The following is an 11751-nucleotide window of genomic DNA, read 5'->3' as shown; positions in this document are numbered from 1 at the left end:
CCCCCTTAGCTCCAGGTGTTGTAGACAGTGATCGTGATTATCGTCCGCGGGAGCGCGCGCAGCTGATTAAAGCTGTAGCATCCAGATTACTTACAGCTACTTTCGGCAACTGATATAAGATGCGGTAAGCTGAACACAGCTTCAACTGCCTGTTTGTTGAAAAATAGTAACCGGACGCATTTTCTTGTTAGTAACTGTAACGGCGTTGTAACGATAGGAATAGTAATTAGTTAGATTACTCGTTACTGAAAAAGAAAAGAAAGCAAATGGACTCCTTTAAGTTGTAGTTGCTTTCCTTTCCAAGCTCCTCAGATTACTATGACCATGCTGACTGAGAACCTACACAGACATGCCACATGAGTTTATCCATATCAGTCAGAGGTATCAGTCACAGATACATTCACGTACACACACTCACATACAGTTGTGCTCAGATGTTTACATACGTCATGTTCATTTAGGACTTTTAATCATTTCTATGAACTGTTCTTTTTCCAGGGTGGAATGATTAAACACAATACACCTTTTTAATGGCTTTAAAAAGTCAAGAACTGAGTGCACAAGCTTGAAATTATTTTGGATTTTCTTTAATCCACACAGGGTCAAAAGTATACATACACCATCACTCATATTCTGTTGTTTTTCTACCCAAGTTGAAACTTGAAAATAAACAACGGCAACCACTTTCAATGTGTGTTTGGGATCATTGTTCTCTTGAAACAGCAAGTTTCATCTCTCCAACTACTGATTGGAGGTGAATTTAGGGTAGTTGTCTTTCTTGATTATTCCATCCACATTGTGTAATGTTGCAGTACCACTGCTATCAAAACATCCCAGAGCATGATGTTACCACCACCATACTTGAAAGCTTCACCTTTACTTCTTCAAACTTACCTCTTGTCATTGTGGCCAAATAGCTCAAACTTTGTCTCGTTTAACCATCAGAAGCTACAAATTTTCCATTTTTTTCCTTTGTTGGCACTGCTCAGTCCATGGTGATGTAAAACGAGTTTCCCTGTGGACAGTGATGCTGATGTTTCAGCAGATTCAGTGTCATTACATGTTTACTCTCTTCTGAGAGTGACAGGTTGCCAACGTCTGAAAGATGACCCAAAGTGGAGACACATCTGAATAACTTGTACTTATGCACAACTTTTTGAGCTTGTGATCTTGGAATCTGCATTTGTTTGGAAATGGCTCCAAGAGGCCCTCCTAACTTTTGTAAATCTACAGTTCTCCTTAGAGTTCCTTGGTCTTTGCCATTGTTCTGAGTATTGGTCAATCCAATGACTGCTGTCAAACAATCCTTTTTATACTGATGAAGAGAAACTCATCTGTATGTATATTTCTGACACTGTGCAGATTAGAGAAAAACCTAAATAAAGTATAAGTATATTCAACAATTTTAGTCTTCTGTTTGTAAATTAGTTACTTTTTGGGTTATTTTTAAGTAGAATCTGAATGGGGATTTGGTTACAGTGCCTGGAGCAAGATCTGTTTTTATGATCAGCTGGAGAAGTCGCCAGTGAAAGCATGCTTGCAGTGAAATGAAGAACTTAAGTGCCCCATTCATCTGTGACCTGAGCAGCTGAACTACAGTACCCTGATAATCAGGCTGAGATGCATTTTGTTTTCTCTTCCTTACTCAAGATGCAGGCATCAATTCAGGTCGGTAACAAGACTGGAGCTTCTGTGAAAGTCTTTACACAGCTCAGCTAAAACTTGAAACCACTTTACTGCGTTATTTTACCATTTAATTATGGCTACATTTACAAATGCACTTGGATTTTTTTTTTAAAACCAATATTAAATCATTCTAATAAAGTTTGAGAAATTTTGAATAAAAGGTAGAGGATTGTGATCTCAGCTGAAATTTTGTAATCCGTGAAAACTTTCTCTGGCAGATGATCAGAAACTGTTTAGTTTCGTTTAGAGATGGACCGATCCGATATTACGTATCGGTATCGGTCCGATACTGACCTAAATTACTGGATCGGATATCGGAGAAAAATAAAAAATGTAATCCGATCCATTAAATATCACGAAAGCACCTCACAAAACTTGCAACACGCCGTAACTCACCTCAGAACGTTAGCACGTCGGAGCAGTATGCATCACGCGATAGAGCGGCTGTGGAATGCGGGACCTGTCGGTGGTCTGGATAGCATGTGGAGCTTCACTAGCAACCCGGCATTTCATCTCCGACAAAGTTATCCCCGAGAGAAGTAAAGAAAGTGTGTAAGTCCATCTCTGAATGTTTGTAAAGCATTCCTGCGTTAAGCTTAACAAGCGATATATGGAGCGACTGCATCATGAAACTGCTTAACGATCAGCTGATCGGCTTTTCTGTCGCGAGTCCGTCTCTCTTGTTTGCTTTTGGTCCACTTTGCACCAGAAAGAGGAAACCAGCGGCTGAACAACAGCAGCACGTTTAAGCTTGATAAGCTGTTGTTAGAATTTATTTAATATTACTTTCTACTCGAGGATCTTTTTCTACGTAGCTGACGGCTGTAACTGTGCAGGGGCGGATCTAGCAAAGTTTAGCCAGGGGGGCCGATAGGGCATGAACAGGGAAAAGGGGCACAAAGACACACTTTTCTTTATTCTCATTTAAAATGTCTAGCTTTTAATAAATAATTATCCGAATCTTACACCCAAAGTTTTAATTTGATGTAAAAGGAATAGAAGTCCATTACTGTATATAGTAACTATTAAGTCTACGGTAATATATATACCCTAGTAAGCTATAGTACTTTTTCCTTTGGGAAGGTACCATCTGTGCAGTCTGCAATTTTGCTGAAGAAAGATGTTGAATCTATTTAATATTTCTTGAAAAATAATTGATTTCTGTGCATTTTTTTTCACACTGCATCAAATTAAGGTGGATTACGTCGATTAAGCATCATGAGGTGGAGCGTGAGGGGTGGTTCCCTATTTTTTATTTATTTATTTTTGTTGTTGCTGGGAGTTGGAACCCTATTAGTTAGGTTGCTTAATATTTATGCTAAGTACTCTTTAAAATGCCAGAATAGGGAGGATGGTGTAGGTTTAAGTTTATTAGATTGATCAGTATTGCTGAACTATGAAACTTTTTTTTTTTTGCATACAGGTATAACAGAATAGCTTTAGTGTAGTTGTTGTTTTAAACTTGAGTATGAACTTATACAAAATTCAGCAAGATATTTAAAAAAAACAGTTTTGTTGATTAAAAAACACTATATCGGATTCATATCGGTATCGGCAGATATCCAAATTTATGATATCGGTATCGGTATCGGACATAAAAAAGTGGTATCGTGCCATCTCTAGTTTCGTTACTTTAACAGGGCTGTAGCTTTGTTTGGCAAAATCACCCGTTCATTTTAGGATTTCATTAAAAAAAAAAAAAAAAAACACACACACACACACACACACACACACATTAGATGTGTCAGAGCATTTTTCATCATCTTTCTTTAGTTACATGGTTTATTATATCAAACCAGTTCAACATGTTCTGATCATGAATGAGTCAGAAAGTGTTACCGAACAGACGATATACAGTCAATATTTTATATTTTCCTTTCTCTGATGGACACACTCATCTCACAGTTGAATGTGTCTCCACGTTATCATAAGTGATGTGTATATAAAAATGTTTTTAAAGCTGATGGGATTAAATTTGATACTTGTAAATTATGAAGATGATAGTTGTATTTTTAGCCTCCAAAGGTGCTGATCAGACATATATAGGCTACTGTGAATTTTTTTTTTTTTTGAATGTGCTGACATTGTATGTAACGCTACTAAATTTACTTAGTTTTGTCTACTAACTAATGCTGTACAGAGTAAATAAACATTTGTTTAAAAAATGAATTAAATAAATAGAAACTATGCTGTTTTGTCCTGTGTGTTGTATTTGGTTTGTTTAAGGCGCCATCTAGTGGTCATTAGCTGTAATCAAGAGGCTACTTTCACCCGCTCAGTCTTTATGCCAGATGACCTTCCTGACGCAGCCCTACAGATACTGAGATACTGAAAACTAAGTAAATGGGGAAACTTCCTGTTCTCTTGTCATAATGCACTCATTTAGGATGAGTAGAAGTGATGTTCTGCTTCATAAATAAGTAACTCATGCGTTCACAAAGGGGATAAAGATGTTAACTGGAGCACTGATTTGATCCCTAGATGCAATGCAGAATGCATTTTGTCGTTGCACATCTCACATTTCAGAAACTTTTTCTTTTTTCTTGTCTTACAGTTACGCTAACTCAGTGCAACCTGTCATCTAATTTAAAAAGATGAGTATACCCCCTGCCGGGTGCTGCTAGCATTAATGACACAAATAAGAAGGAAGCCTCGCTCAGTTGGTGATAAAAATACTCCATCTATCTTTCCTTAATTGCTAATCCAATTCAGTGATATGGGGCTGGAGTCTATCTCAGCTGTCACAGGGTGAGAGGCGGGGTACATCCTTGACAGGTCGCCAATTCATTACATGATTAACACAGAGGCCGACTCATATTCACAAGTAGGCCCAATTTAGAACCACCAATTAACCTAATATGTCTGCCTTGTCTTGGACCTTAATAGAAAGCTGGTGCACGCGGAGAGAGACCATGCAGAAAGTCTTTGGCCTGGATTTGAATCAAATACATTATAACGTAACCTTATAACATAAATGGAGAAACCCTCTGTGCATTTTTGCCTAGAGTGCCAAGAAACTGTAAAATTTCTACTGGTGAACACTGCAACGTGTCCTGAATAAGGAGAGAGGAATTCCCACTAAGTTACTTATTCTAACAAAGGTGCAAAGTATTGATTTTCTTTAGGAATATCTGTTAGTAGGTTTCATGACCACACGCTAAACAGCCTTCACTTCCCTTAGGATGATGGTAGCAAACTTGCAAGGGAAGCATGTTTATGCAAGGAAATAGATTAATCTCCTGTGTTTCATTAATATACACCTCATGCTCTCCGAGGACTCGAGTATCGTGGATGCTTTGTAATGTTCTGTGGCCTGAACAGTGGTTGTGTTACAAGAGCACAGCTCCAATGATACAGGCAAGATCATTTTATTCCAGTAAGTCCACGGAGGAGTAACGCAGGTGATTCCATCTTCAAACTGAAAAAATCAACCAAAAGGCCAGTTAACTACAGTCCAGCGTCTTACTAGCTTGTTCGAGGATAATAACTAATATATCTTCACTTGATATTCATTCAAATCAACGATGAAAATTTCTTCAGAACTTTTCGTGAGCTGTTAAAACTCCTTTACAGCTTGGTCTATTTATTTGTGGAACAATGAGCAGCCTCTCGGACCAAAGAAAAGATCTTGCAGGGATGAGAATGCATATCTTTGTTTCCCCTGCACAAACTGCCTTTTACATTATCCTGGTGATAATGGGAATTCTGGGCAATACCACTGTGATTCTGGTCATTGGTAAGAGCATAATCTTGGAGCATAACTGGGGACGTAACTCGGACATCATCATCGTTAACATGGCAATGTCTAATTTGCTGGTATCACTACTGAGGAACACACTCCTTATCATCTCAGAGTTTGGACTGCAGGTATTGTCATTGTCCATAATTCACTCTTCACTCATTTCATAGTCTTTCTTTTTTTTTTTTCAATACTCTATGTTGGTTGTGTTTCACCGAATGATGTGTTTTACACAGAAAACATGCATGAAAGATCAAATTAACCAAATTAAATCTAGATTTAACTTGTGAGCCCCTTGCGCTTACACCTTTAAGCCCCTCTTATGTTGTTACAGATATATACAGCCAAAGGGTTTTGTCAGTTGCTAATGGGAATGTCGGTGTGGCTGCGGTCAGTCAATGCGTGGTCAACACTTTTCCTCAGTGCGTTCCACCTCCAGACGTTGAAGCGTGTGGCTCCTGGTGCTACAAATGGGCCCCGGGGTGCTCCTAAGACCCTCCTGATGTGCCTGGGCCTCATCTGGATTGGTAACCTTATTTACTCGATTCCAGCTCATATATTTTCCTCTAATGGGAACAAGAACACTACAGAGGTGAGAGGGGCACTGCCAAGGACCTTCCAAGTAGTCTATTTCTTTTTATTTGTCATCATGAATAGTAATTTTTCAAATTATTTTATCAATCAATATTTTCCCTGTCGTTATTCTATCACATAAAGTGACACGTATAACAATGACTGTCTGAAACATTACATTACACAATTAGTAAAAAATACTTAGCTTGTATTCAAAACTAATGCAATAGTTTTGTATGTACTGATGATACTCATATGGTTATCAAATCTTTGACACTGTATTTATCATTTAATTACAAAAAAAAGAATGAATAAATGCATTTCACATTTTAACAGTCATATAGATCTTTACATAGACACAGATCTGCCATTTTAGTAGGTACATCTGTTTAACTTGTCATTAACAAATATCTAATAGGCAACTTCAATCATTTTGGCATTGACATGAGGTCCAGATGACCTCTGAAGTTTAAACTAAGCATCAGCATGGGGATGATTGTTGTGTGGGCTCCTCTGAGTATTTCAGAAACTGCTTATCTGCTGGGCCTTTCCTTCAAAATCAAGTCTAGAATTAACAGAGGAAAATACCGAGTGAGCGGCAGTTCTCTCTGTAAAAAGGACTTTTTTTGATAACCACTTGTTAAACCTGAGATATGCAGAAGAGAATTTTGGGCAACACGTCAAACCTTGAAGCCAATGAGCTACAGCAGCAGAACACTGACAACACTGTCAGCAGCAACTGGAAACTGAGGGTACAGTTAACGCTGGCTCATCAAAATTGGACAATACGTGATTGGAAAAATGTTGACTGATCTGATGAATTTTGACTTCTGCTGCAGAATTCAGATGACAGGGTCAGAAGTTAGTTTAAATAACATGTAAAAATGGATCCACCCTGTTTTGTATCCATGGGTCAGGCTGATGGTGGTGTAACTGAGTGAGGGATAATTTCTTGGCACATCCTTGGCATTGTAGTATCAGCTGAGCATCTTTAAATGCCACATGTGCAGCTGACAAATCTGCATCAACTGTGTGATGTTACCATCTCAATGTGGACCACAGTCTCTGAGTGACTTCTAATAAGGTGTACCTAGTATAGTGTATGTGTTGTTCTTCCAACCCCTCTGATTTCATCAGGGCCATAATAATAATTACATATTTTAAAAGAGACAAGAACCAAAATGAGGTCATCTAAAACATTATCAGCAACCATAATCATCATTAAACTCAGACTAGACCATTTGGTATTATTTTAACTACTACAGTAATTCTAGTATTACTGTGTATTGCAGTACTGCATATGTTTTGTCCCATTGGTTTTGCCATAAGCATTTGCTTGATTTACTTTTTCTCTATTTTGTTTCTCTCAACTCTATTTTAAAAAATTAAGAATGTATTACGAGTTCACAGATTCTTGGCTTATCGGCTTTGAGTGCCAAAATCTATCAATGATCTAGAAAAATAATAATCTCTCTGACTTGCTGGCTGAGCACATGACCCACCCTCTGCTCTCCCTGCTCTTTCCTCAGACATTGATGCTGGTGAGCAGCACAACACGCCCTCTGCTGGGCTGTGTGTGGAACTTTCCCTCCACCATTGGCCTGGCCTACGCCACCACATCTTTGGTGATACATGAAATGATTCCTTTAATCTTGATGGCCATTACAAACCTAACCTCGCTTTACACCCTCTACACCCATGGTCGGAATCCACAGAAAGACGCACCGGTATTAAAGCGGGTGCCAGCCGAGAAACGAGCAGCCAAGGTGAGGAAGAAGGGGGCACTGGAGGTAGATGAAGGAGTCAGCGAGCTGTGTAAATTAATTTTTAAATGTAATAAGTTGCTTTTAAAAAATGTAAATGCATTGCCTCAAAGAAAAGGACATCAGCTTGAGAAGGGACAGCTGCACATTCACACTGTCATCAAACGCATCCTCCCAATGTGCTGGTTTGTTTCAGGTGCAAATTCTCTCATATCTCCCTGTGACATATGAGTGCCACTGCAGCCCTGCCTCCTGTTTCAATCGCTCCAGCAACCACTTGCAGTCTCTTCTGAGTCATCACTCTTTGTTTCAGTTTGCTGTATTTGCATAGAGTGATGAGCTCAGCTGTAAATCAGTCTTTTTAGATATGAGCTATGTGACTGGATGTGTTTAAGAGTAAATCACTACAGCAAATTCAGCAAAGTCTTGAACTCTGAAAGGGCTTTCTTTTTAATTGTGTGCTTTTGTTTCCCAGGTGATTCTCACCCTCATACTACTCTTCATCCTCTCATGGGGGACCAGTGTTATCTCTGTCAACTACTTCAACTACAACCGTGGCTCCTCAGCCAATTATCTGATGGTCATTGCTCGTTTTGCCAACATCATCTTCATTGCCTTGTCACCTGTCATTCTGGCGGTCGGCCACCGGCAGCTTCGTTCTTGTATCAAGTCCACACTCGTGCACTGATGGTACTCTGCAAAAGCTCTGGAGATGCACCTAATATGCCATCACTAATCATGATCTATTGTTTTTTTATTTTTTTTTATTTTTTTGTATTCATTATAGACAAAAGGGTCCAAAGGAAAGAAAAAAAGTACCACGGCAGTGGCTGAAGCATTTTGTTTTTGGTTCAGTATAACATCATTAATTACCATTATGGCTTCTGGTGATGTTTTTTGTCTCACTAATTTTAAATGAGTGGGAAAACACAAGGCTAACCTTCAGAAACGTATGTTTGTAGCCAAGAAGAGGTTTCCAAAGAACAGTTTTGGTGTATTTTTGATTGAGGATGTTTCTGTGTTGTAATATGTTGCGCTTCAGTTCATGAAAATTTGGTCAATGTCAAGGTGACACCAAATGTGAAATTGAAAATTGATATTGCCCCAAAACAATATCCTAGACCTTGAGGGACATGAGTATCTAGGTTGGCAGTCGACCTCAACCTTCATTGTTAGCACCTGAGATAAAAGATGACCTTAAAAAATGATTAAAAAACCATATTGAGTAATAGTTTAAATAGAAAGGTCTTGAAGAGAGCTGTACAACATTCTTTTTATTTATTTAATGTCACAAAGACGCTAGAAAGTTTTGCAAAATCCCACACCGCATGAATATATGTGAAAATCCCAAATTTAACCGTTTATAGGAGCCAAAGATTTCATTCGACTCTGCTCCAAACATATGAGTAAAGACAATAAAATAAAGACACCATTTTAGTATGTAATGCTTTAAGGTCATGAGTCAAAGGTCACACCTCAATGTGTTGTAATAAAAACATAATAAAACATGAGAGTTTTAGTATAGTCCTTGCTCTTCTCTGAGTGCTCTTGTTCAGAATTTATTTTTATTTAATCTTCTCTTGCACTTTTATGACCTTCATCTCTCTTTGAACAACAAAAACTGTTTTTTTCTTTCCTGTAGCCGTTGGGGATTTAGTCTGCTTTTCGGCACCCTTACTGTGACATTTAAGAATTGTAGCTCACCCTAGCATCATACTCATGATTTTTCTCCTCAGTTTTCCATGTCCCAGGGCCACCACCAAGGGGCTGAATCCCACAAACAGTGAAGAAGAAAAATGGGAAACAGTCAGCAGCCCTTCAGCATGGTGCCCCCTGTTGTGGTTGTAGTACGTTACTGCAGCAACCTGTAGCACCCAGCAGACAACAAACAGCAACACCAGAGACATGATTACTTGAGCTGCCTTACGTTCGCTAGACAGATGTTTGTCGAGTTCGGTGTGGGTCCCTCCTGAGGCAACAGCTCGGATGTGCTTGGCCAAAGCGTGCAGTGTGGCAACATTGGTGCAAACCATCAGCACCAGCGGCAACACCTCGTTCACTGCCAGCGAAGTAGAGGCGAAGACCGTGCCTTGTTCTTCTGATGGAAACTCCCAGACGCAGCCTAGCAGAGGCCTGGTGGTGGAACTGATCACCATCAGCTCCACTGTGGCATTGCCTTTAACATGAGTGCTGTATACCAGTGCAGGGACAGAGAAAGCCAGGTTCGCCCCCCACACCACCCCCAGGACAACCCAGAGCCGCCGCCTCTCCCTCTGGACAGTAAGAGGTCCAAAGGCCACATTTTGGCGTCTCAGTGTGGTGCACTGAAAAGCACTCAGCGTCAGGGTCACCCAACATCCCACGGCTCGCCACCACACCCACAGCAGCATGAAGACTCTGCACCATCCGGAGGACAAATACAGATCCAAGCCCAGGTCTGACACAAAAATAGGCACTGTGCGGAAAAGTGAGCTCAGCAGGTTTGCTAGGGACAGGTGCACCAGAATAAGGTCCGAAGGAGGGAGTCTCCGAGGTGGAGTCTTAGTGACTGACTGAAACACCTGATAGCAAAACGAGACAGACTGAGAACAACTCAAACCAAAACATTCAGCCCACTTCACACTCCAAATACTGTGTGCTTTCTCACCACATAGATGACCAGGATGTTTCCCAAAATACCAGAAAACACCAAGACCCCAAACAAAATCGCTTCTACAGTGAGGACCTTTGACATGGTATCATCCTCTGCATGGCGACGTACTTCTCCTTCTCTTTATAACAAAAGGCTGGTATGTGAGCTTGAAGAGCTCTACTCCTCACAGTTCTCATTGTGTTTTATACATGCGCACACTGATAAACAAACACATTCATCACACATAAACAAATGTTGCTGATCAGTCTCAAGGTCAATTTAATCTGACCATTAGACGCTGCGAGAGCACGAAGGTACGCATTTTCCAGCTATCCATGCGTCACAGAGCAGTTCAACATGCTGCCCATCAACACAGGAACACCTGCAAGTCACTACTCATACTAACCACAGCACATAACTCTGCAATGGATTAGCAATCTGACCTGGGTATTATTTGTTTGTTTTTATTGTCTCATGATAAGCTTAGCTAAAGGGCAATAAAGTAACAGGTGACCAAATGCACCAGAAAGAAAACGTTCAAGTGATTCAGCACTTAAAATCTTTTAGTCAGCCATTCACACTCACTCCCTTGGTGTTAATTATTTACCGGTTAATCTCTTGAGAAAACTCAATTACTCTTAGCTAAGCACATCTTAGTTAAATGTACACTGAGAACCGAACATCATCATTATGAATCAGCAGTGGAATTTTTTTCCGCTTTGTTTTCTGTTTTTTATCATCAGGAGAGTTTCCATAAGAGAACCCATGAATCTCCAAAATACTAATGTATTTGTTTTGTTTTGTATTTACACTGCATATTGCTGCACAAAGTTCTTTTTGGGGCGGGGGGGGGGCTTGTATTATGTGGAGGTCAGATGTTCGTAACCAAAAGGTTGTTCATCAAACTCCCAGAACCAGTCTCAACAACAGCAAACATTATGACTCTCACAGAAGAAGGACTGCATCAGAGTATAGCCGTGCATCAACAGAGTCCAAACTCACAAGCGGATATAACAACATGTTATGAGCACATGCAAAGTGCATTAATGTGATTTTGAACCACATTTAATCAGCAGCAGTGACTTTGCTTTGAAGAACCTGTTAATACTCATGTTTCGAACATCAATACAAGATGTGTCATGTGTGTCATGTCATCAGTCTCGGTGTAAACTCGTCAGTTTACAGACATGCAAAGTGCTTAAATATTAAATATCCCAGCTTTATGTCATCTAATGCTGAGCAAAGTGTATGCCTTCCTGCTCTTTCATATGACAAAAACTGCGACCAGCAACAGTAAATTATATACTACAAAGTATATAATTACAGTACAAATACTGAATGATAAGACTGCTGGACTG

The 11751-nt window shown here is 39.7% G+C and overlaps 2 protein-coding genes across 2 annotated transcripts; one reads left to right on the top strand and one right to left on the bottom strand.

The window, feature by feature from the left end:
• Positions 1–5075: 5075 nt before the first annotated feature.
• ora3.1 (olfactory receptor class A related 3, tandem duplicate 1) lies at positions 5076–8516 on the top strand. The gene is made up of 4 exons (XM_026166398.1): positions 5076–5553; positions 5760–6017; positions 7528–7764; positions 8237–8516. The coding sequence occupies exons 1-4, from the start codon at positions 5284–5286 to the stop codon at positions 8447–8449; spliced, it is 978 nt and encodes a 325-aa protein (XP_026022183.1). The 5' UTR covers positions 5076–5283; the 3' UTR covers positions 8450–8516.
• Positions 8517–8576: 60 nt separating this feature from the next.
• ora4 (olfactory receptor class A related 4) lies at positions 8577–10848 on the bottom strand. The gene is made up of 2 exons (XM_026166397.1): positions 10409–10848; positions 8577–10322 (listed from the first exon to the last, which is right to left on the bottom strand). The coding sequence occupies exons 1-2, from the start codon at positions 10493–10495 to the stop codon at positions 9462–9464; spliced, it is 948 nt and encodes a 315-aa protein (XP_026022182.1). The 5' UTR covers positions 10496–10848; the 3' UTR covers positions 8577–9461.
• Positions 10849–11751: the final 903 nt, after the last annotated feature.

This window comes from Astatotilapia calliptera, chromosome 5 (genome assembly GCF_900246225.1).
Source record: "Astatotilapia calliptera chromosome 5, fAstCal1.2, whole genome shotgun sequence".
Classification (NCBI taxonomy): Eukaryota; Metazoa; Chordata; class Actinopteri; order Cichliformes; family Cichlidae; genus Astatotilapia; species Astatotilapia calliptera.
This window is presented reverse-complemented; position numbering and strand designations above follow the sequence as displayed.